The following is a 25,248-nucleotide window of genomic DNA, read 5'->3' as shown; positions in this document are numbered from 1 at the left end:
CCCTCGTACCGCAAAGTCACGGCACAGCCAGAGGCACCACATTTCACCCCTCGCTGGTTATATGCGAGATGTGATGCTTGTCTGGAAAGAAGCATTTACATAACCCAGGTGTCAGTGTAGCAGCAGTCTACACTAACTGTGTGCAGTCACTTCATAATCCTACCCATCTGTGCCATGGCAGCACCTACGTGCCTAAAAAGTATAAAATAGTAATCCAAAATTATTTTCTTTCTATCGTGCTCTTTCACCCCCCCAAAGAGAATGAATTCCTTTCCCTGAAACAGCCGGGGGGCTGGTGGGGCAGCAAACAGCAGGCTCTGCCGCTGCTGCTGCCGGCTCTTCCGCCGCCCGCGGCATCGCGCAGCCTCCCTCCATCTGGCCGACACCCACACCCACCCGGCCTGCGACTGGGAACGTCGTGTCAACGCTAAAAATAACAAAATTCCATCAGCAATACATATTAGGAGACCATTTGTGGTGTAGTAAGGTACAAAAACCGCTGAGGAGTCCAATTGCTAATTTTAATTAAATGTTTTAAAGTAGAAAAAAAGTGGCACTAATCAATATCAGAGATGGCGGCTTTCCAAACAGCGATCTACTCTTGCCCCTGCTTATACAGGGGATATGTGATGAGCGTGAGCAGTGGGCTGGGTAGGGGTTTAAGATTATATTTTAGATAGGAGAAAATAACTCAAACCATGCAAAGAGCTAAATAGTCATACAGACATCCCCTTCCTCGAGCAAAGCGAAAGTGCAGGGCCAACTAGTGAGTCTCCTGGGACAATCCAGCCGCACGTTACATGAGCATTTAATAAATAAATGCTTTTAAGGGCTCTCCCTTAAAGCCAGAGGGTTATGACAGTATACACAAGTAGTGTGGGACTGAAGTAGCGCTTTGGTTGGCCACAGTGAGTGTCTTTCTGGGACTACACCCGTGCACGCACGCACACGCATGCGTGTGTATATTTTGGCTGTAAGACGACTTGTGCTTAGTAGGGGATTCTAAGAAAACTCGAGTTGTGAACCTCGCTCCACGACCCACTGGCACCGGTACGCAGGTCCCCCGAATCCTGGATTCTGAAGTCTCCCAGCAGTATGCTCACTGTGTTTTTAACAGTGATATCTATAGATAAAAGGAGCTCTTTGCTGTAAAATCTCCACATTGCATGAAGACTCATCAAGTAGTAAAAACCCCAGAAACTCAAAGCCAAAGAAACGTCAGTTTACCCAGGAAAGCCCTGGGCACTAAGGGGCGGTAACGCCCAGGCAGCGGGGCAGGGAGCCTTGTCCCAGGGAAGTAGCACGGCAGCGCGAATTGTACAAGGGAGCGAGCAACCGCCGGAGAGGTGATTTTCTCTTGTATTGCCAAGACTGATACTGGAATGTTTTCTCTAGTACTCACACGTTGGCATTCATTTAAATGGCTTAAAAACAGGACATACAAAATATAGAAGATGCAGAAGAAGCTTTAAAAAAAAAAGAACATAGTGAATAAATGTCATACAGTGAGAAGTTTAAGGAGGTCATTCTATCTACCCTACCAAGGAACAACTTGAATATTGTGGATAAACGCCTACAGAAGAGAAGAATCTTGGTGCCAACTCATACTTTACACAAGTGGAGAAAGGAGGAAGAGCACTTGACCATTAAAAGAAAGGGAAGCAATTCAATCTTCATCTTTCAAAGGTTCAAGGCAGACACATTTCAGAGGAGCATGAGATACCTGACTCTTCCGAGGAGGAACCTGGTGAAATTCTTCTGTAGCCTGACATATGCAGGAGGTCAGAGCACACAAACAGTCTCCTCTGGGTTTAACATTTATTATTCTAAGCATCAACACACCAGAGACAACAGCCTGACCAAAGCACGTTCCGTGAAGGGCAAACAGCAGTGTTCCACCAGGAATCTTGCTGTTCCAGAGCCCAGGATCTTGCTTTTGTAGACCGAAAGAAATCACTCAGATTGATTTCATCCAGGAGCTGAATGAAGATCTCATACTGTATTTGTTCATCTCTAGAAAGACGTGAGGTCCAAAGTACAGGACTAAAACGCAATCTGCTTTCTGTGAGTGAAGAGACCAAACGCCAGTCTGCTGCGACTCAAAATCAACACCCCCCCCCCCCACTGCTTAAAGGATGAGAAGTGGCTGTAAACTGCTCCTCAATATCTCTCAGCTTCTCCCTCCATTCTGATCAGCTTTCCTAAACACTCTTTCTAATGCTTACTTGCTTCTCATAAAAACAAACAAACAAAAAAGAAAAAAAAAGAAAACCCCCACACCACTCAACCAAACAACCAATCAAGACCAACAGACTTGTCCTGGGCTGTCTTATTAACAAACACACAAACACAACCTGGCACTCCCAAACACAGCTTTTTTACCCTTGAGAAAGTAGCAGAGACAAGATGGGAAAGTTTCAGAAACAGAAAACCAAGCCCGTAAAACATCCTACGAGTTTAATGCTAACACACCCTAGCTTCCATTCTGTAACAAGTTTTCAAATATTGAAAGTATCAAGACAAACTACACGAAGCAAGGCCTTTCTCCATGGCAATTTGTTCTTCTGATACGTATAGCAGTATTATTTCCATGCAGGTTCAGCTGAAGCATATTCCCTTGCTTAAATACAGTTTCTAAACCAGCTAGAAATGAACATCTTATAAAAAATTCCTGTCTGTCTTGCTATCAGAGGGAAAAATATAGATCTCTGAAACAGTGTTTGTTAACTGATCCCCCAGAGCAAGCAGGGGGAACACAAGGCCACACAAGCGCTCTTGTGAGGATTTCACATAAATATTTGCATTGTAGAACATCCTATGCAGCAAAATAGCAGAGTTTCTGAAGTCAGAACGTTATTAGTAAGAAACCAAAGTGATCCTGGCCGAGATCTGCTAGCAAGCCAAATGCTGAGCTTAAACCATTTGATGGCCACTTTCAAGCCCGTTTGCAGTGGAAAATAGAAATAGGGTGTTTCACAGCAGTTTGAATTTTTACACCAGATGGAGAGTTCTGTGCACAGTTCATACTAAATTGTCTTTATTAAATGCAGACTGTGAACTGATACGTATCTTACTGATGGTATTAAGCAGGAATGACAGGTTGTAATCCAAGGTTGCTGCTAGCAGCCCAACCTCAGAAACCCCTTGTGACTTGAGTATCTGCTTTCTTGGGGAACAAGGTATGTTTCTTATTTTCGTATTTAAACTTAAAATAACTACTCATTAGTACTGTATAGATTTTATTTTGGATTTTTAAATGCATTTGGTGCTTTTTCATAATACAGCTGTCCTTTCTAAGACTGGCTGCAAGATTCATAGAAAATACAGCTACCTACGAGGGACTGCAGTCAAGAAGCAAAAATTAATAGGATGGCATTCTCACATCTTATGTGGCATGAGGTGAGTTCATCTTCTTTCTGCCCTCATATATAGTCAGGAAGATACTAATTTTATACCTAGCTCCAGCATTGTGAAGATTAATGCTGTTCAGCGCTTTGAAAACCAATGCATTAGGTGTTAATGGTGAGGGCAGAGAGAGCGTGGGGAATAGCACAAGAATGAAAGGCAATACATTTCCATAACGGCACAAAACCCTACCAGAGCTTTCAGGTTTTGAACTGGCACTCGAAAGCAGCCATTAGAAGGAAACTGGCAGCAGGGCTGCTCTCTGTGCTGCACACAGGAATCAATTAAAGTCGGAACAGTCAGCACCATAAACCGGCAGATGAAAATAAACACAACGTATTTTCTGTTCCTGGATGGGACTACTCCAACTCTCATCCCAGAAACCGGAGGACAGTTTATAATACCCGAATGACAAGCTGAGTGATCCGAGGGAGGGAGTTTTAACACCGTATTACTCAATGACAGTAGATCTTAATCATCTCTGAGAATTAAAGTTTCAGCTTCCACAGGCTACAGAAGAATGATTCTTAACTCTCAGACCGCATTCAGAGCTACTCTGGTGATAGGGACAGTGAATCAGCCAAATTCTACCTCCCTGCACTAGAACTCAGGGGTACCACCCCCCCGCCCCACTTCGGAGAGCTGCACCACAGCACTGCATCAAAATAACCACCCCCAACACATACTAGAAAGTCACAAGAGACACACAGCAATCTCCTATTTGTTTCTTCACAGTTATAAAAATTCATTTGAAATAAACAGGTATGATTGGGGTTTTTTTCAGCATCAGCTACACCTCCCGTAAAAAAGCAGAGATCACTTCACTTTTGTTCTTTTTGTAGAGTTCCACTACACAAATTTACTTAATGTTCTTTTTCAAATAAAATATTTGAGGGTAAGTATATTTCCCCTGTACAATGCGCTCTTTCAAATCCATGCTGTAGCTATAAATTAAAGCTTCTTTTAATTTCTTCTTGGGCATGCATCTAAATAACCAGAACGTTGCGAGGCTCCAGAAAGTATTTTTTCCCACGAGGAATATTGCTAACATCTTGGTATCACTTCTCCTGATGTCTTTCACATTATGCTTTGAAAATCAGCAAGAGCCTTTGACAGTTCGGACAAAGCAGACCTCATTTGTAAAAACTATTTTTGAGGGAGGGGAAGAAAAGGAAAAAAGGGCAGGCTGTCTCAGCTGCTCACTGCAATTTAACATCTCCGGACTCTCAATTGCTTCTTCCATCAACTTCCTGACAGACGCCTTTACAGAGACCTAACTCATGGCAGTCTATTGTGAAAAGTAAGGACTACAAAATGTCAGGGTCACTAAAGAGCTCACACTAGGTGTAACATCAATGTCCTTGTCAGAAATTTAGCAAAATCCCATGAATCACTTTAATTACAGGGGAAGCATTTACTTCAAAGGATGCCAGGTTTTTCCTTCAGCTGGGCTCTGTCATTATCTCTACTTTTGGAATATATTATATACATATATATAACATTGGGCTACACAGTATCATATTTAGACTTCAGAAAACAGGATGCTTTGGGACTGATGTATACCTGCAAACAATCACAATAACTTTAGTTTTCGGAAAGAAAATAACATAAGTATATGTTATTTTTCACTCTTCCTCTCTCAGAAAAAGGAGAGCGCGTACCACAGCAAATGGCATAGCAGTAACGTGGGCAGGAGGCGTGCTGTGCAAACCCCCTGAACTGGCAAGAGCTGCTTAAACAGGATCAACATAGTTAACGTGCCCAAAGACAACACGTCCTCATCACAAAGTGACATGGATGATACAGGCGTGCTGTGACTGGGCTCCTGAAGCCTTGGCAAACTACTTGAGAAAGACAAAACGTTTGAGGTTCTTAAATTATTTGTTCGAGAGTGCTGTAAAGCTTTGTACACTAGTGTTCAATCCCGTCATCTCGCTGGATAAAGATATGAAAGAAGTGTTGCCATGAAAACCATCCTTTTGAGGATGATCTTCACTTTGTATTTACAATAGGCTTTGCCTACACTAGAGACTGATACTCTGTAACAACCGCGATTTAATTAAATACTCCATTTCAATAAAACCAGATTTATTATAGAAGAGAAACTTTTCAGAATAACATCTTCAAAAGCAAAGTTTTTCCTCAACTCAAGAATTAATGTGCCATATATTACCACCAGGTGCTGTGGCACAGCATCTCTGTTATACTGTGGCTAATAATACTTACTAAAACACATTCTGAAACGTGCTCAAATGCCTTCTACTGAATTTTCGAGAAGAAAATAACAGGGCTGAAAGCTGCTTAACCTAGGTCTAAAGGCAAACTAAGAATTATAGTCTTCCTACTGCAAATAAAATAACAAATATATAAAGAATAAAGGCTGCAGTATTTCAGAATTTGGATTAGCACACGGTTGATTAAGTATCTATCTAGTTCTGAATCCAGCAGCTCTGGAGGTATTTCTCCGCACCAGGTAAGCAGTGCGCTATAGAAGGCAATACTACAACTTACTGGAATTGCAATTTCAGCCTAGCATTTGGCCTCATTTGCTTACACAGCAACAACAATTTTGTTTATTTAAACACAATAACAGTCAGCAAGATCTCTACCATACTTTGACAGTTTTTGTCTTTCTGACTTCTTCAAACAAACCATCATTTCCAGTGACTTTCCGCACAACAAGCTCTCTTCCGAGACTGATGGGCCCAACATCAAAAAGTTAGCAAAAAGCTGCTCTTCGTGTTAAACTTTTGAGGGAAAAGTGCTAGAGTAATACTCACCGGAGCCCGAGCAGTCCCCGGGGTGCTCGGAGTAGCCCCGCAGTGACCCACCATGCTCAGCCTGACCTGCTGCTCCGGCCCGGGGCCGCTGTGGCCGGGAGCCCCGTGGCCACCGTGGCCGGGAGCCCCGGGGCCGCCGTGGCCGGGAGCCCCGTGGCCGGCCTGGCTGAGCCAAGGCAGCTCAGCGGGCTGGAGTAGCTGATACTGGCTGCCGAGCTCACCTGGGAGGAAAGGTGATGGTACCACCCAGCTGCTCTCCCGTGCACCAGCCTGAAGGCAGCTGATGAGCTACGTTCTGAGAGCACGCACCAAAGGTATTTGTCATATTACAGTACGCTCTCTACATTTTCTCCAATTACATTACTTTTGCCATGCGATATCTTGGGATTTTATGTTTCCTACTTTATCTTTAAACTGGCTCCCCCTGAACCGTTACTCATCAATAATCAATAGACGTTAAAACATTAATAAATTCCAGCCTGTGACACTCAGCAATACTTAAAGTGGAACCGAAAAATTAATTATTGTCTCAAATTTGTTATTTCTAATGATTTTTATAAATGGATGTTGTGCTGGTGAATGACAGCCTAGAGACGGGCGCTCTGCTCTCAGAACAGCAACAGCACATGCTTCAGCAATACAAATTTCTCCCACACTGCTCCTGCCTACATGATGCAGAGCTGACGTTTGGAAAAGGTCCTTTGTCACAAAACCCTGACAGCAAGGGACCAGGCTCCTTCCCAGTTGTGAAAGTGAGCTGTGCTGCCATATTCGTGTGGTCATCTGAACAGACTGTTTTCTAAGTGGCCCCACAGAAGCACGGACAGCTCTCAGGTCAGCAGGATTTTTGTTTAGACAATTCCCTCCCCCTGCAAAATGGATCCAGGGAAAAAATCCCAGGAAAGCAACGTTCTGTTCCAGCTCCCCTGAGAACGTGACTTGGGGAGAGGGAGCCTAAGGCAGCAACAGAGACCAAACATTCTTGTACCTCCCTGGTGCTTGGCACCCAGCTTTTTATTCACACTCGACACCAAGTTCAACCATTCCTCGGGATTTTTTCCAAAACTCTTAAAAAGCAGAACAAAGGCACAGTTCACTTCACTCAGCAGCCCCACGACGAGCCGGGCCAGCGGAGATGACGGGGTGGCTTGGGATCAAGCAGCAAAGACCAACCCAGGCAGCGGCAACACCCGACATTGCTGCGGCCGCTGAAGAGTCTCGGGAAGTAGCAGCCAGAGGTTCCTAAAGTCCTAGTACTTCGCCAACATAATTTTCCTTCCTTTTTTCTTTACATTTTACTGTCAAAGATCTTTATTTCTAAACTAGGAATTATTTTGGCTTCATCTCAGAAGATCTGTAATATAAATGCACATCAGGATACACCACACGTTTATTCATCGGGATGCTGGTTTAGCCTAGATAATTAGAAATCTGAGCCCTTCCAAGAAGGTGCAGCCTAATTTAGTCTCAAAGTCTGCAGCTTAATTGTAATATAAACTCTTTCTCCAGTTTTACAGACAAGTAAATTATAAATTACAGTGTACACACAGGCAATCCAGAAAGTATTCTAGGCCTATCTCAGGACTGTAATAAAAAAATGTGTTTTCTATAATTGATATATGTAGCAGATTAAGATGATGAGGTTTAAATATTTGATATCCACAAGAACCTACTTCTGGCACGCTTTCCATGAAGACAGCCTTTAAAGTATGCATGTGTGCTGTGGTATTAACCAACAAGAATGAAGAGTACTGAAGAAAATGATATTTTTTTTTTTGCCAGCAAACCATTACTGTAAGAGTATTTAACCCTCAGCAGCACATCCAAGTGTTCAGTGAAGCCGATCCTCGAGCTCCACGGCTCAGACCTTCACTGACCCTTGCCATATGTTCTTTGATTACATACACTCATGTAACAATGTTAATTGCAATTAACATAAGATAGTCATTGTTCTGGCACGCATTTACCCAGTGGCCTGAGGTGATCTCAGTCCACGCTGCTGCTGAGCCCGTGGGTTCCGGAGGAGCCTCTGCTTCCCTTTGCTCTCCAACAGCCAGAGGTGGCCAGAGCAGTACCCCCTTCCCCCTGCCCAGTTAAACAACAGTCAGGGAACTACACACTTTCTACCAGCAAACAGCTTTTAACTTCAGGACCATCAAAACCTTCCCACAGCAAAACCCCCTGTTAGCACACCTCTGAGTTTGCAGACAAAGGAAGGTTAATCCCTGGGTCGGTTTTCTGCCAGCTTCTCGTCTCCTTAAAACCAAAAGGAAAACAAAGCCCACATTTTCACAATGGCTTTCAGAGAAAACAGTATCCAGTGGTGGACCTCCTCCTAGCCTGGCACATCTCTGAAAACCACTCTAACACTTCCTTTGAGAGATGAGGTCCTGGCTCTATTATTTTAGTTGTAAACGGAAAAATTATTTTTATTTTGGTAAGATTAGTGCCTCTGAAATACAGCTTTACAAGAATCATTGCTTAGCTTCCGCAACTGAGACAGGATAATCAAATCTTCACATGTAAAATTAACATGATTAAATACCTAAATACTCCTGATGAGTATTCTAAAATACATATTGTGGAAGAGCTAGTAGCACAGAGAAGCATTTTTAACCTCATCTGAATGTTAACTTGCATGTTTTACACAGAATGATTTACTAAAGCGAAAACTGAACAAGAAATTTTAGCTGATGCAATCTTACCCTCATTGCTTCTGCTCTAAGAGATAATTTGCTATTGGCAGTATGAGCCATGAATGATTGCTGCACTTCACTACACCATGCAGGAGCTTATTAAAAAACAAGGAAGAATGATAAAATATTTCTACTAAGAATTCATGCTTATTATCCAGATTCCTGTTCTCCTCACCCCTTTCAGGATGCCCTTCGATTCTACAAAATACGATAACTGGACTCTGGTCATCCATGTGTCAGAAGAGTTCTAATTAATCTCAACAACAGCATTTCTGAAGTCAAAATTTCTCAGAAATTGAATGAATGATCTTTAATTAATCACTCCCAGACAGTTTATGCTGTGTACCAATGTTCCACGAACAGGGCATTCAAAAACAATCTGCAGGGAGCACAGAACTCCTGCACCTAGTGGCTGCAAGGGTCTACCGCTCTGTCTTTAAGAATATACTTCCCTTTAAAAAAAAAAAATCTTAAAAACCAGCAAAGACTACCGTGGACCCTTATTATTTCAAAGCTCACCTTGTCTGTATGAACTGAAGTAGAATTTGGAGAATAGTTGTCTTGGTTAATCAGTTTGCCTCAGCTGCCTGACAACCAGTAATTACGCTCAAATATTGCTTGGATAAAAGGATTAGAGCGCGTCTCAGGGGTGTCACGCCCGCGACGTAGCACTATCAGACGAGCAGTCGGACAGCGCAGTGATGAAGTGACAAGCTGGTTTTGGTGAAGAGTTTTTCAGTGCGTTAGCTGGTTTGGGTGAGGCGGGGCGCACAGCTCGCAGGGCTGCGGGCACGTCTCCTCCGTCCGCGGCCCAAGCCCACCCCAGCACCCGCCACGCACGTGGCTTTTCAGCGCGGGCCACCCAGGAACTCGGCCACAATCCGTGTCCGCGGGTGCCGTTTCTCTGGCTGGCCCAGCCCGGGACGAGGCCACGAGCGGCGAGAGCCGAGCGAAGCCCCGGTGCAGGCCTAGCTCCCGGCTGCGGCGCCGCCCCCCGGGCAACCGCTCGCCTTTATGGGCACTGCTTATTTCAGCAACACGCGGGGAGGCAAGAGCTGACGAACGCTGGGGGTGCAGAGTCTGCGAGAAGCTTTCCAAAGAAATTTCCTCGCAGACAAACAAGACAAACGCTAGAAATAATGAGGAAATTAAGAGCAACAGGAAAAGGAAAAAAAAAAAAAAAATCATAAAATTTGGCTTACTTCTCTATTAAATCCAGTGTGACTCCTGGCACCAGTCTGACACTCTTCTGCATACAGAACCTGCGGAGAAGAGAATAAAAATAAAACATACTAATTGAATGTTTAATGACAAGGTTCTGTGGAAAGAATATGGAAGGAGGTTTCCTTATTACAGTGCTTCTGCCTTTAAAATGGTGTTTGGGTAGAAAACTTTGCCACAGCATAATAAGAATCAAACAAGGCCCTTAATATTTGTCACACTCATGATTACGCGGCTATTTCCATCGTCAGGTGTCAAATCTGGGGTATTGTAACTGTCATGGTGACAAGTTTTCCAACACATAGCGGGGGGAAAAAAAGGGCTCACAGTCATCCAGCACGGTCCCTCGGGAGGAGCAAGACGACACGAGAGCCGAGGAGGTTTATGCTTCTGGAATAATGATTAGCGTTGGCTGGGTTTCCCTGAAGAGATTTGGCACTGCAGGCAGGAAAGCGAGAAAGGGAGGGAACGAGAGGGATGCGTCAAGTTCAAACACCTCAGTTATTTAATTTAATAATAATAAAAAAAAATAATAAAAAAAAAAAATGCTGACTCCCTTTCCTCAGCATTACAAATACCGCTACTGCAGGAGCTCCAGCCCTGGAAAATGCAGAGTCCTGTTAGCCCTACTGCTCACCGTGCCTGGAAAAACCCCAAGCGAGTGTGGGGAGACGAGAGGCCTGCCAGCCCAGCTCCCGAGCGCTCGCCTCCCTCCCCGCAGAGTCCCGGGGACGCGCTCGGCGGCCCCGAGGGCAGGAGTGGGAAACAACAGATACGGGAAGAGAAACCGGCAACTTCAACTGGAGAAATTACTTCCTCGGTCATACCACGACATTTCCAGCGCATTTTCCCAGCGCTTCAGAAACCCACTCTGTTATTCAGTGAAACGGTTACTCACCCGTGTGGCACCAGTTGGTATTTAACCCCCACACCTCACCCCTCATGCTCTGCCGCAGTGTGGGCCCGCAGCGGCTGGGCTTGCTGCGCCAGCGCCCCTCCTCTCACCACAGCCGTGACACCCACAGCCTAAAGGCTCTTCCCCAGGTAAAGGGGAGAACAATTACTCCCTTGACGACAAGATGTGCAGAGCCCATTTCGGGAACCTTGAGGACTCTCCCGTTTTCTTGTGGCATCCCCTGCCTGCAGGGCATCCATCACTGCCAAGAACAGGGATGGGCTCTGAAAAGCTAAGTGGTCTCCAGGCTGCTTTTCTGATGTGTGTGTCATCCATCATAAAAAAAAAAAAAAAAAAATCATTAAGCTATCTATGAACAATACAGGGGGATCTCTACACAACCTGCTAGAACATAAGAATCTTATAACACCGCTTTACAGAACCACGCAGGGAAATACCCCTCTCAAACTAAAACTGCAGGCAGGATTCAGCACAGCAGAATTAGGTCACTGGAATCAGGCTGGAGCCTCCCTACAGACTGAGGATGTTTCTAACTCCTCTGCTCAATGCCTCCACATTAGGACATATCTGAAAGAGGACCATAACAGAACCAGCACAGCTTTGTACTGTTGCACTTACTTTCTGTAAAGGAAAGAGAGTCCCGCTTAGGACCATGTCACACAGTAATCTGGATTGACTTCAGAAGCCACAATTTCACCTAACTTCACTCAACATCATTTTACAGGCTCACAGATGAGTAGGGCAGTGCTGCACACTGTTGCAAGACACAAGGTAAAAAAAGGACGAGCGTCCTAACCCTGCTCAGCACAGCCAGGCTCCTCCGGGCCAGGCGGCAAGTGCTGGAGAACTGATGAGCAGGCTCTCTCCTGGCAGCAGAGCGCATTTGCCACAGGGCAAATAAATACATTAGCCTCCTTTTTCTGCAAGGATTTCTCCCAAGCACAGGGCTTTTGATTACAGCTTGCTGGATTAGAAGCAGAAAGCCTGCCCCACACACGCCGACATTCAGGACACGCAACAGGAGAAGTGCCAGCGTGCCAAGTATTTCCTCCAACTTGTACAACAGGGGGACAGGCACACATCTGGGGGTCACCTACAAACACGCGTCTGCACATCGAAAGGCGTCTGTCATTTAGCACCTCCTTAGGGAGCTGCCCCTACTGCACTGTGGGCAACACGTAAATAAGCTTAGATTTCAGTTATTTCATTTGAGCTCGTGGCTCCTCAGAGATGACAAAATCAAACCAGGTTGCATTTGACTAGAGCAAAGCCACCCGTTCTGCCCCGACCACGGATCTGTTTGATATTCGCCACAAGAGGAGTAAAGCAGCAAGCGCTTACTGCTTCTGTGTACAGTAAAAGCTGCCACCATTGCCCAGAATATTCTGAAGATTAGTTCATTAAAACCCCACTTAACCAGTAGCAGACTATCTGCATTTCCTCTCTAACAACTACAGATTGCCAAGAAAATGTACTCATAAACAAAGTGTTCCTCATCCTGTATCTGCAGTCCCCTTTCATCACTCCAGGGCTCTAAACGTGATGTCTCAAGTGATGGTGCCACAGTACAGACCCACGGGCTGGTTTGGGTGGGAAAGGACCTCAAATCCCCCCCAGTGGCACCCCCTGCCCTGGGCAGGGCCCCCTTCCCCCAGCCCAGGGGGCTCCCAGCCCCGTCCAACCTGGCCTTGAGGTCTCATCATCACAAACATCCCGCAAAATATATTAGAGCTGCATGTAAACGTGCCAACAAATGCCAGGCAATAAAGAAGAAAACCAGAAGTACACAGAACAGTGCTCAACAGAGTCCTGCTCAGATATCACAGGAATAGTTTGAAACTCAATTTAGCTTTTCTAAATAAATTTGGGACAGATGATTGGCACAGTTAACCCCACAAAACCTCAAGCAGAAATGCAAAATAAATACATTAGAAAAAAAACCACTTCAAACATTTAATTGACCCAATAGAAAATCAGGTGGCACAGGTCAAGTTCTTTTTTCCATGCACTTACAAGCTTGGTATATTAGCATTCTGGTGTACAAACTGCATATCTGAAATTCCCAAGACTCAGCAGCTCCCAAACTTTTTGCTTCTTTTTGGTTTGGTGGTTTTCCAGCACTTTTCAGGAGCCCTATTACTCTTTTATGAGTGGGACTTCACGGTTCAAAGCCATACGGTCCTTCAGCCAGTTCAGACAAGCACAGCCTTCTCCTCAAGGTGTAGAATTCTGAACGTAATTGCAGCTTGTTTAGGTGTTAAGTGGCTAATGATAACATAAGCATGTGGTGCACTACTGATCACAGCTTCCAATATAGATGCTTTTTTGCTTCAGGCAGCGTGAGGGACACAGAGCTGTGTAAAACAGGGCACCAAACATCGATTCATTTCTGCCTGTTTCCGCAATAGCCGCATCTACTTCCTGATTAGTGCACATCAGTCGAGATTAACAATCCATACAACTTCCCTCTAAGCTTGCCTCATATATAGCTATATATAGCTACAACATATATTTGGAATACATCAGCCCACAACAGTCACTACACATGAAGATAACCAGAATCAAGTCAGCCAGAATTCATACACCGGCTTTCTGGAATTGTCAGACTGTCACTGAGAGTTTCACACACCACATTCCAAAGGGCACGACTGACCTGTGTTTCTCTTACCAGCACCAGATTTTCTTCCCCTGAAATTAGACTGAAGTGGATGCAGCTGCAAGCCCATTTGATAAGTGATTTTGTCCATCAGTTGTTTACTTAAAATACAGAGCACAAAATGGGTAGTATAGAAATTTATTCATCAAACTTTTATTTGCCCATAAATTCAGTACATGAAACCTCATTAGACTGTCAGTCCACAACTGCAGAAATGTTTTATTTCAAAAGCAATTCTGCAGAGTTCTGGATCAGCTATAGCAAAAGGGCTAGACTGAAGTAAAAAAGAAGTTTTAATGACAAAGGTTTACATCTTTAGTTTTGGTTAACTGCCTGCTTTAGGACACCAACAGACGGTTTGCATCAAACAGCTGGAATGCAGGAGGAGGGTCTGGCTTTGCATGTATTATGTGTAACAGCGGTGAGTACCAATGCTCCGCAAGCAAGCACTTATTATTTACAGGGCTTGAATAGATAAAACCACAGCCATAATAATGCCAATCAATAGGGAACAGAAAAGGAACCTAATCTTCACCAGAGAACAGAGGAGAAATTTTTTTGTGTGCAGTAAGCACCACACGTAATCATTAGATCAGATGCAGTAGGAAATGCTTTACTATCCAGGAGTTCGCACGGCATCTACCAGCATCAACCCCACGAACAGCTGAGGTTAATAGTTTTAAATCCTTCCCCTGAGCTGCATTTTTACAAATGTGTTTCCTGTCAAACACAACGAGACACGACTCTGAGATATCTCATGCTTATGCCAGGTGTAGCTCTGCTTGAGAGCCTGCCCTGATCACCCCCTCAGCCACGTTCCCATGGAGATGAAGTAACAGAAAATTCCTGAACAGAGCAGAGTATCCAAAAAAACCCTTTCTTGGTATAGATGAACTGTGCCTTAAACACTGTTGTATTAAAAAAAAATAAAATAAAATAAAAACAAAACAAACAAAAACCCAAGAAACAGAACAAAAACAAACACCAAAACCCAGAAAACCATCTTAAAGAGCCTCAGCACTTTCACTTTAGATATAGCACAGACTGTGAAGTCCAGTTCTGGTAAGTGCAAGGGAAGGAGAACCCTGAAGCCCCAGTGCCAACAGCTTTCACTTCACTTATGAAGCTTCAGCTTGCTGCAGACCAGTTAATCTTCAATAGGCATCAAAGTCCACACTAGGAATTCTCAGAAAGATTTCATTAATTCGTGAAAACAACAAAAATTAAGTGGTGTCACCGTGCCCACAGGGTATTGATTTAGCACACAGGCACAATAATGAGTTACTCAGAGTAACTGCAAGCCTTAGTGTATCCACTCCGAAAAGCGATTGTTTCACTCTTCTCTCCACAGTAACACGGTGTTTTGGTGAAAATATTCTCTCTAGAACTTGAACTTAAACCTCCATTTGCTGAATCTCGTGTCACTTTTTTTTTTTTTTAAACTTACTGGCTGTGGATTCTATTCAACAAGCAATTTTTAAAAAAAGCATCATTTGTGTTTACCAAGTTGCATTCATTGCCACCTGCTCCTGGCCTTCAGCTAATCAGGTGGAACATGCAGTTACATTTCAAAGTCTTTCTCCACAGATAAAACCAGACAAAATCTAATCTCCTTCCCGTTTGGATAGCAATGATCTGACAGCAACCGCATGATAAAAGCAGTTCCCTGCAACCATATTTTCCTGGTTACAAAACACAGTATATCTCAAAGTTCCCCTAAAGGAATTTTGCCACACAGTAACTTTCTTTAGCTTTTAAAAGACAAGGATTTATGCGGGCAGCTTGAGAATTTTCACACAGCAGGCAGAGTTCAGAGCTAGCCTACCACCTCGGGAAGAGGCTCCGTGTCAAACAGTCACTTCATCAGCGAAGAGCTGTCACAGGAACAGCTATATTGGAAGTTAACGTTCTCTTTCCTTTCACCTGCCCCCGAATGGAAGCACATCATTCTCCTGGGATTAGGCGAGATTAAATGTCTCTGGCTAATCAGCAGGCTCAATCCTGTGGCATACCTGACAAGCGGTTAGCATAGCAACCAGGCTGGCATCTTAGAAAAACATCGCGTTTTGGTGTTGCAACGGAAGAAAGAAAAAGTAAGGCAAAAAGGATTTTGAAGCTGTGAGAGAGGAGCAGACACCTGCTTAACTTCAGAGCTTTGCCCTTGCTTGGCTGAAACTCTAGGCTAGTCTCCCGTGACATCAGACTCCTGGTCCATGAGACCTGGTCAGAAAAATCATTTTCTCCCCAGCTCCCTCAAAACCTCCTCTTGAAAATATTCCTAATGCCACTGAAGCTCTTTGTCCTGCTCTTCAAAATAACCCAAGACTTCTGCCAGTGTTCACAAGCTGCGACTCTCTTGGGTGAGAAAATACCCTGTGAGCTTTTGAAATCAGAAACAGGACAAAAAATTAAACAGATCTTGTGCTGTCCCTCATGTGAGCAAGAGGTATCAGTCAAAGGCACTGTGTATCTAAACCAGAACCTGGTCAAATTAACTCCGTTTGTTGCTTATCTGTCAGAAAGAGTGTAAGAATTCCAAAAGACAGCTAATAACTCTTGAAGCTGTGGTGACTCAATTGCTTGCCACTGTCTGTGAAGTCTAGAGGTTTCTGCCTGTTCTAACCTCGCCCAGCAAAGGACCTGAAGTTTTTCACTCTGGACTACACCCAACTGCGAGTGGATCGAGCAAAATGTGCCGGCAGGAAGAAGTGACAGAGCTGCGTGCTACCTGGGTGCACACGCTGGGCTCCTCGCACCGCGTCCTCAGCTGGCACCACACTTGTTCACAATCCTCCCTGTTGTTGGGTAAAAATCCTGCTCTTTGAAAGCTCCTGCTATCTGTAGCAGTCTTTTATAACTTTCTGCCTAATTAACTTGGTATGTCATTCCGTAACATCTTTCCTTGGTTTATCACTCAATTTCTTTCACTACAGCATTATTTAATGCTACTGTATTATTTACAGCAACTGCAATATTTGGAATATGATTTGTACAAAGGACAATTTACAAAAAGGTGTATTGCACTATGTACTACTTCTGCTCTCTGAAGAAGCAGATCTTTAATTCCCAGAATGGTAAATCCCTTAATCTGAGCAAACCTAGATATTGAGCTGGTATCTAAAATGTAATAAGTAGAAGATAACTATTTTCACCTTTCCAGTTCTGATTAATAAAGGGCTGTCCCTAATGCTTAGTGCAAATCCTGTAATTCAATATTGCAGAGAAACTTCAGGTTAGATGAAGCATTTGGATTAACAAATCTATTTCAACAGACAAGCTACACAAATTATGAGCGTGCCTTCAATAATGGGGAGGATACTCACCATCTCAGAGCAATTTTGATGGGCGTAGTAAGGCATGACGTGAAAAGGTCAGCTGGCAGATCAGGGATCATGGGCAGCAGCTCATTGGCTTCACACGCTGCCAGCTGAATGCAGTTCTTCATCGATGGCGGCAAAGGCATTTGAGCAAGCGGATGGTTTGGGTTAATTGCAGCCACCTGGAGAGATCAAGGACACTGCTCAGGTGCTGAGTTCAGTAAAGTTAATTTCTATACCATTTTGCAAGTAACCACAGAAGAGCTGTCCCAGTTCGATGGATCTCTGCATCTGGAGAAATTGATGAGCAACTTCTGGTAGCACCAGCCATAGTTTAGCTCACATAGAATTGACAATATTTAAGTGTATTTACCATAACAACACCACACACACATAGAATTGACAATATTTAAGCGTATTTACCATAACAACACCACACACTAAAACCGGCCACTTGCAGCAGACTGAACTGTGATCACCACTTCAGAGTCTTCAGTTCACATCTGCCAGCTTGGAATCAAGCACTGTAGAAGGAACTTGGGCTAATTATTCTTTCTTCTACATTTAAGCAAAAACCATCCTTCCTGTGGCTCATAACCACTCACCACAGATGGCAGAATAGCTTCAAATGGAAAAATACAATTAATTTGGCTGTACTAGGCAGCGTTTCATGCCATGGAGCATACAGATGACTCTTGCTGGTAAGCCAGAAGAATAGTGAACTCCCTGTGTTTCTCCCCACACATCCTCCTACTTCGCTAGAGCAAAGCGGTCAGGCTGGAAAAAGGAAGAGAGAAAATGACCATATATAAAGTAGGGAGGCTATCTTCCAACAAAAAGAGAAAAAGAAATGCGCACTGCCTTCTGCAATGCAAATATTAAAGTATCAGCAGATAGAAGTTTTAATCAACGCTTTAGTAAAAGGGCTCAAGGTCCTTATACATATTCCCCTGGATGGAAAAACCATGGTAATTTCTGCTCTAAGCACTGAATGTTACACTGAAAAATAACTCTCAAGTAAACTCTTGGCATGTTCAGATCTAGAACTGTTGTAACAAGACATCAGTTTGCAAGACTCAATTAGTTTATATCTAATTGGGCATAATCACCTGTTTAAAATACTCAGACCCGAAAGACGCGTTCGTGCAGATTTCAGGCTAGCCAAGGCCTGACGGGGTGCATCAGTGTGATGGCATCTGTGCCTCTGCACACAAGAACCACCTCTGCAGAAGTGTTATTCAGCTCTTTCACTCCACATGCTGTAGATTAATTTTCAAAAGGCAAGGAAGAATGGGAAACAGAGCAGACACCTACACGGGCATATTGAGTGCTTTTTAAAAATCAGGGTCAAGTCTGCTGCAAAAGAGTTTAGTTACTAAAATTCTTACGTGCACTATGGCAATCAAGTAATCTGTCCAAACACCAGTCTATAAAGTAGAAATACCATATATCCTAATATTCCCATTTTTCAAAACCACAGTGATTGTCGTAATTAAAATTCGGATTGAGAGCATGATTTTGGAGACTAATAATTCACAGAATGAAAAACATAGATAATCTTTCCAGTGCCTTTCTGAAATGGGCAAACAAAATAAAAACCTCAGCCACCCAAAACTTTGATCTATGGTACTCAAAGGTTTTTAAAGGAATAGAAGAAAGAAATGTAACACAAGCGATGTCTTCATTGCCCTTTCATGTAAGGGTTAGAAGGAAGAGACCCATCAGAGTGATCTATATGCTGCGTTATCCAAGTTAGTAGGAGTACATACTTTCAAAGACCAACACTTCAGCCAGTTTCATTTTTTTTTTGCCAACTGAGCAAGGCGATACAGCTGTCTAATAAACTCATTATTTACCACCTTTATAGGTGAAAAATTCTGTCTATCTGAAGAGGAAATCCATTTGGTGTTTCAGAAGGGTCAATGGGAAACAGAATACTTGGGTTACAAACCCAGAGCCCGGCACAGTCACACACCTCTTGTCTAGCAAAGCAAACTGATAAGCTGTGGAGATGGTTCAGATGCTATTGCACAAATTCTGCAATCTATTAAGTGTTTTGATTCTTTAAATATTTTTTTTTCCATTCCAATCCCAGAGGCAGCAGTGACACACTTTGGCTTTCTCAAATTGTCCAAATTAGCCAAGACCTGTCCTTGCTCTCAGTTGAGTTGTGCTGCTTTCAGCAAAGCTTCATGCCATAACTTGGGTGGAAGCTACCCTCAAGTCATCGCTTGTCCTCTAGTGATATTGACTCTCAATAAAATTAAAGCTGTATGCTAATAACAACAAAAAAAAGGTAATTAAAACACCGAAAAGATATTTTGTTTGAGGAGAAAGGCATGAGAGACAGTGTGGAAAAGCATTAGCTCTTCACAGACTTATAAATATAAAGCAGTCAAACTGCTCAGCTATGGCTGTTCATTTCCTAAAGAAAGACTTGCCCCCTGGGCATCGTCATAAATGGGCTCTGTAGGTGGGAAGGACATTTAGATGGATTTCCTGCTTTTCAAGTAGCGTGAAACACTGATGACTTGACATTTGTCATGCTCTGGTAGAGCCCCTCAGTTCTGATGGGGAAGTAGCTCCTACTCCAAGACTTGCTCAACTCTTGGCTGCTACACAGAAAGACAAACTAAAGAAGCTGTGACACATGTAGTGTAAATATTTGTCCACTAGGAGATGAACTATTAACAGCCATAAAATGAACATACAATACCAGCTAGTAATTACAGATCTTGTCAGACTTGTAGGGATAATGATGTAGCAAAACATTCTTTTACAAGTAAAAGAAAGGAGGGGAAAACAAGGTCAAGTAAAGCTCACTATGAACATTTATTTTTGCATCCTTAGAACATCCACTGAAGTCACTTTCTAGACTGCTTGGTTCCCTCATAAATGTAACTTTTTATTAGGGCAAGATACAGAATAAGTAGAAGGCTAAAGAAAAATTAAAACCAATAAACTGGTAAAAATATATTCATTCACAACTCTTAAGAATAGTAAATAGACTGTGTAAATTTGCCATATATGAAAGGGTATCAACACCATCAATACGCGTTTATCTACATTCTTTACTTGTTCTTTTTTAATATGTCAACAGTTTCTGTAAGCAATCAATGAAATGGAGACCTTGCAGCAGGCCACAAGTAACTCGTAACTTCTTTCAGCAGAAACACAGTCTCAAGGCAAAGTGATGCATATTGTCCTGTGTAAGCTTTCTAAGTAAAAATTCCTTCCTATCAACAGAGTACTTATTGTGTTACTTATTGTCATTTCAGGGCAACTGAGAATCCACAGCCTTTCAGACAAAATAAGAGTGGCAACATTAATTTATCAATTATACTGAAATATTCTACCGTTCCTGTAGGATGGTGGTACTTAATTGTTATGAAAACAAATTATAGCTGCCCAAGCTACCAGTTGCAAGTGCTCTGTCTATCCAGAGGAAGAGCTAATGGATTTGCAAGTATTACTGCTTGTCATTAACAGAAAGGGAAACAACATATGTATTTTAAACCACTGTTACTGAAAACATTTATGTACCTATATAATTAAGACTGAGAAACAAGCACTTGATAGAAAACCAAGCCTTTCTGGAATTAACAGACATGTTCAAGGTAAACTTGGGAGGAACTCTGCCCCAAGACAGAAGCTAAGAGTTGTTATTCCAAGTGTTGACCAGACCCGCCAGCTTCACACAACTCCTGCTGGGAGAACCCTCTTCCCAGTGGAAGGTACCAGTGCAACTGCAGAAAGGGAGACGTTCCTCCAGCCCAGCAGATGGTGGATTAGAAAAATTCTCCCCCCAGACATGGTGCTAATGCCAGATAACATTCTGCTGTGCTGTTGTTATGCTGATTTTTTGAGAATTAATGTTGCAGATGGAAAAATAAAAAAATGTGAGTTCCTCAGCTCCAGTTATGACTAGTTAGTCATATACCCTGCTGGAAAGGAAACCGAACCGGCACTCCCACCGCAACGCCGAATTCCTACACAGGCAAGAACAAAACACGTTAGGATGCAGCTGTTAGGTACGCTGTTAAAAAAGTGAAGAAATAAAGTTGAAAATCAAAAAGTTGTATCTCGTGCAGCAAAGTGCACATCTAGGAGACGTATCTCAGCTTCCACTTCCGTACGCCTCAGCTGTGGCTCTAAGAGGGCAGACCGCTGCTGTACGAAACAAGTCTGAGTCAGAGGAAACACGATGTCACAATTGCACAGAAAATTCATCGGGAGTACCGTTCTACCACTGTTAGCACCGCACAAAGCGCCTGCTTAATTCCCCAGAATCCCGGTGTAATTACGTACATCCACAGAACCATCAGAGCCCGGTAATTAGCTGATTGAGCGAGCACGCCGGGCCACCGCTTGCACTGCCCGTGCCGAGCAGCCGCGCCCCGAACAGGACAGCCCCGGCAAAGCAACAGTAGGAATTCCAGTTTGTAAAAGCTGGGGTCAGTTTCCAGGTCTGAGAAATGTCTTTTGGGAAGGGAAAACAACAGCTTTCTATTACAAATATCAGGACAAAACCGAAGCGAATAAAGGCAGGATCAACTGGAAAAATTAACTTTTAAACTAATTCATCGTACTTAATCCCATGCCACATCATAGCCACAGCATGCTGATAAATGGATGTTTCTTATCTGCAAAATACATGCTTTTGTTTAGCTAGATATTAAACCAGATCTTTAGCTGCCCACCCAGTTGATAATTAAAACAATTCACAGATATTTCTCTGAAACAGTCAAGTCTACCACAGTCCAGGGAAACCACTAGTCCTTTTATCAATAGCATTTCATTTAAAAGTTTGGAAACGCTGTGGCATATTAAGAATGGTGGGGATTGGTAGACTTTATTAGCTTAATTACTGCCCTCCAATTACACAATACAAAGCTATAATCAAATGACCAAATTATCTCCACATCTGCCCATTCCCCATCCCACCAAAACCCAGTTACAGCTGAACTGGCTCTGGCATTTTCAGAGCAAGATCTTCTGCCTTCACACTCACCTCCCTCAGAGAAGCAGTCTTGGCAAAGATAAAAAATATTTTCAATCACCATCTGTCCACCAGGATAAGATACGACAGATTCCTGCCTCTGGTAACCAAAGTCGTCGTCTTACTGAAACCAATACACTTCTTGCTATCTACACAGCTCCTCACTCACACACACTAGGCATACTTTATTTACTACAAAAGGAAAAAAAAAATATTTACTATTCAAGTGCTACTTTGGAGGCAGCTCTTTAAAGAAGACAATGTTCCATGCAGTGCTACAACATTATCTTTTCTCAGGTACCTCAGAGAAGCGTTAACTGCTTTTCTATCACTTCCCAGTTATCATTTCTTTTTGTGCTTCCTCTCTTTGGAGCTGAATGAGATTTAGATTTTACATTAAGAAAGAGTACCAGCCTTTATATTCCATGAACAATGAAACCCCAATATAATGGCGTTGCAAACATACCTATAAACGCATTGTAATTAGTTTTTATGTTTCTGGTGGAACTATGTATAATCCGATGGCACCTGGCCAGTGCTCTGTGCTATCCAAAAAAAAGGGGATCCTGAAAAAAGTAAAATGAACAGCCATGGCCACCCTCAGCCTTCACTCTGTCAGATGAGGAGAACGGCAACTCCTCTGATCTCCTTTCAGTAAGATGGGCTAACAACAGTCCTGATCACTCCAGCCGCCCTCCTGATCTTGGTCCCCTCTAGCAGCCAGTTCCAGCTTTACGTCACTTTTCATGAATTTGAACAATTCAATAAATTATAGCGCTCCAAATTAATTCTCACCAGTGCTTTGTATGGCACTGTAAGCACTTTTCTACCTCTGTTACCAAGTCTTCTGTTTTCTATTAATAATAAGCATTACCTCAGTAAGTCGTCAGTGGGTAATGAAATCTAAAGATACAGAATGAAAAGCTGACATAAAAGCCTGAAAGTATTTACATAATCAAATTAACTGGTAGTCTTAACCTGTGTTGCAAAGAGAAGAAATACTAAAGCAGTTTTTTCATGTAACCTCACATATTTTGCAAAATAATAATAAAAAAAAAAACAGAGCAAATGGAATTTACTATTTTTGTTGAAATAAAGACCGACATGGTTACTCGTGCTCATCTTCGTCACCGTAACCCGCTGTCCCTGTCTGCACACAGCCCGGTTTGTCTGACTTGCAGAGAGGAGCTTTTCCTGCACGAGCTTCACCTGAGCAATTTATCTGTCTCACAGCAGAAACCAGAGACACCTGCGGCTGCCTTCCTTCCAAAACAGCTTCAAAGTCATTCTAGAGCTCAGCAAGAGCCAGAAAAAGAGAAATTCATGAAGGAAGCAGGGAAAGGGAAGGTAAAGCTGGGCCCGTTTTTAACCTGCTTAGAAACAGAATGAGAAAACAAAACAAAAATCCAGAAGGGTGCACTGTACAAACAAAGGAGAAAGGCTCTGAAAAATATCACAATGAAAGTCAGAGGCTGACAGGAAAACTTGGCAAAGGAGAACAGCATATGACCACCAGACATCTTCCTTGACTTAAAGATAGTGACCTTCAAACGGCATCTGTTACCAACACTACTGAGCTGCCTCCTGCAGCTTCGTTCTTCCCAAGCCACAGACTCTGGGACATTTCTTATCTTTACAAACCACGGCATTATCACTGGTTGAAGAGCAGGAATAATGAAATGATCTACAGATCTCAAGCTATTAGGCTGCTTTCTGTCATTAGAATGGAATTTCCACCCTTCCCAAGAGTCACTACAGAAGTATCTTCAAAATCTGGAATTAAGAATGAAAGGAATTATATCCAGGGATACTGTTAATATCTGCTTGAAGGTTGTACTTAAGACAGTTAGTTTCCTGATTAATTAATATTCCTTCCTTTAAGTTGTTTTTTTTTTTTTTTTTTTGAAAAATACACTGTCTTAGAACTGTGAGAGTGTAAGTTAATCTTTAAAAAATGTGCTTTCTATGTCAGGTAAAGCTAGCAGGAATTTCTGGCGGTCGGGAGTCTTGCCATCCCAAGTTGCCATACAAAGAATCCTGACTTCTTACCTTCCATTTCACATTTCATATTTACTTCAATAAATTTATTAATAATTACATTTGCAAAGAAAGATAGCTTTCCATTAGAATCACATTCAACTTAAGCACTCTGTGAAACTGAAACCACCAGTGACAATCCCTCTATATATTAGCTTTATTTTATTTTGTTTTGCATTCTCACATTCACTTCAACAGCACAAAACTCTAACTGCATCCAAATACATATCCAGATACTAGACTTCTGCAACTAAAATAAATATGTCTAGTTCACCTCAGCATTTATCTCAGCAGGAGACCATTAGGGCACAAATTGATTCTATTAACATTACCATTTAATTAGCTCTTGTATTAAAAATTGTTCCAAGTTTAATAGGATAGCAAACTGAACCAGAAAGATTGGAGTGGCAAAATTATTTGCAAATTAATTTGCCTTCCAACATAGTTTAAAATATATTTTTCAACTATATAGTGAAGCAAGCTTACACTTAACCCTGTGGCACAGACACAAATTAGACCTTTGCAATAGATGGTGATCTCACCTCCAACTCTTGCTCCCTCTGTAGTGCAAATTGTTTGAATGACTTGACAATAAGGCCAGCATTAGAGCAATCGTAGACGAAAATGGAAGGACTGCCCATCCAAGTCTGCAGGTCGTATATGGATAGAGGAATATACTGAGTGTAGTTCTGTAACAAGAGAAAAAAAAAAAACAAACACTTTAGTTACAAAGGGACAGGGAAGCAACAGAACCTTGTTGGTGAGATAATGAAATACACACACAAAAAAAAATCCAATTCTGAAATCACAAAATAAAACCTAGATTGAACATTGGGCATATTAATCAGTACAAATACCAATCAACTTCTACTAATAATGAGGAATATGATCCCAACTCCAATGCAAATGACAAGTAGATTTTATTGTGGCATTGTTTCAAATGCTAAACTCTAAAATTCTAAAACTCAGCAGAGTGTGCTTTGATATGTGCTAACAACTCCAACCAGCATTTTATTGTCCAATTTTATCTCAAATTTCTGCAACATTGATAAAGGATGTAAACCAGATGTCTTTAATTTAACATGAATTGTCTTAAACTGAAAACTCCATCAATAAATCAAGACTGATAATTAAGACTATGTAGCCCATCAGCAGCTATGCCATCTTAGTTTAACAAGATGCTTCATAATTTTATTACAGCATTTAACTTTTGTGCAACTT

General features: G+C 42.5%; 1 protein-coding gene across 4 annotated transcripts in view; it reads right to left on the bottom strand.

Annotated features, from left to right (window-relative positions):
- The window catches only part of RPTOR (regulatory associated protein of MTOR complex 1), a 156,551-nt gene that overhangs the window by 81,672 nt on the left and 49,631 nt on the right, over positions 1–25,248 (bottom strand). For all 4 annotated transcript variants that reach the window (XM_042802519.1, XM_042802520.1, XM_042802521.1 and 1 more), the window contains exons 5-7: positions 24,570–24,716; positions 16,998–17,173; positions 10,084–10,143 (exon numbers count right to left, since the gene is read on the bottom strand). In XM_042802519.1, coding sequence (XP_042658453.1) covers positions 10,084–10,143; positions 16,998–17,173; positions 24,570–24,716 — 383 coding nt within the window. The remainder of the gene's footprint in view (positions 1–10,083; positions 10,144–16,997; positions 17,174–24,569; positions 24,717–25,248) is intronic.

Source organism: Tyto alba, unplaced genomic scaffold (genome assembly GCF_018691265.1).
Source record: "Tyto alba isolate M040663 unplaced genomic scaffold, T.alba_DEE_v4.0 Super-Scaffold_39, whole genome shotgun sequence".
Classification (NCBI taxonomy): Eukaryota; Metazoa; Chordata; class Aves; order Strigiformes; family Tytonidae; genus Tyto; species Tyto alba.
Note: the sequence above shows the minus strand (reverse complement) of the source record. Positions and strands in the feature narration are given on the sequence as shown.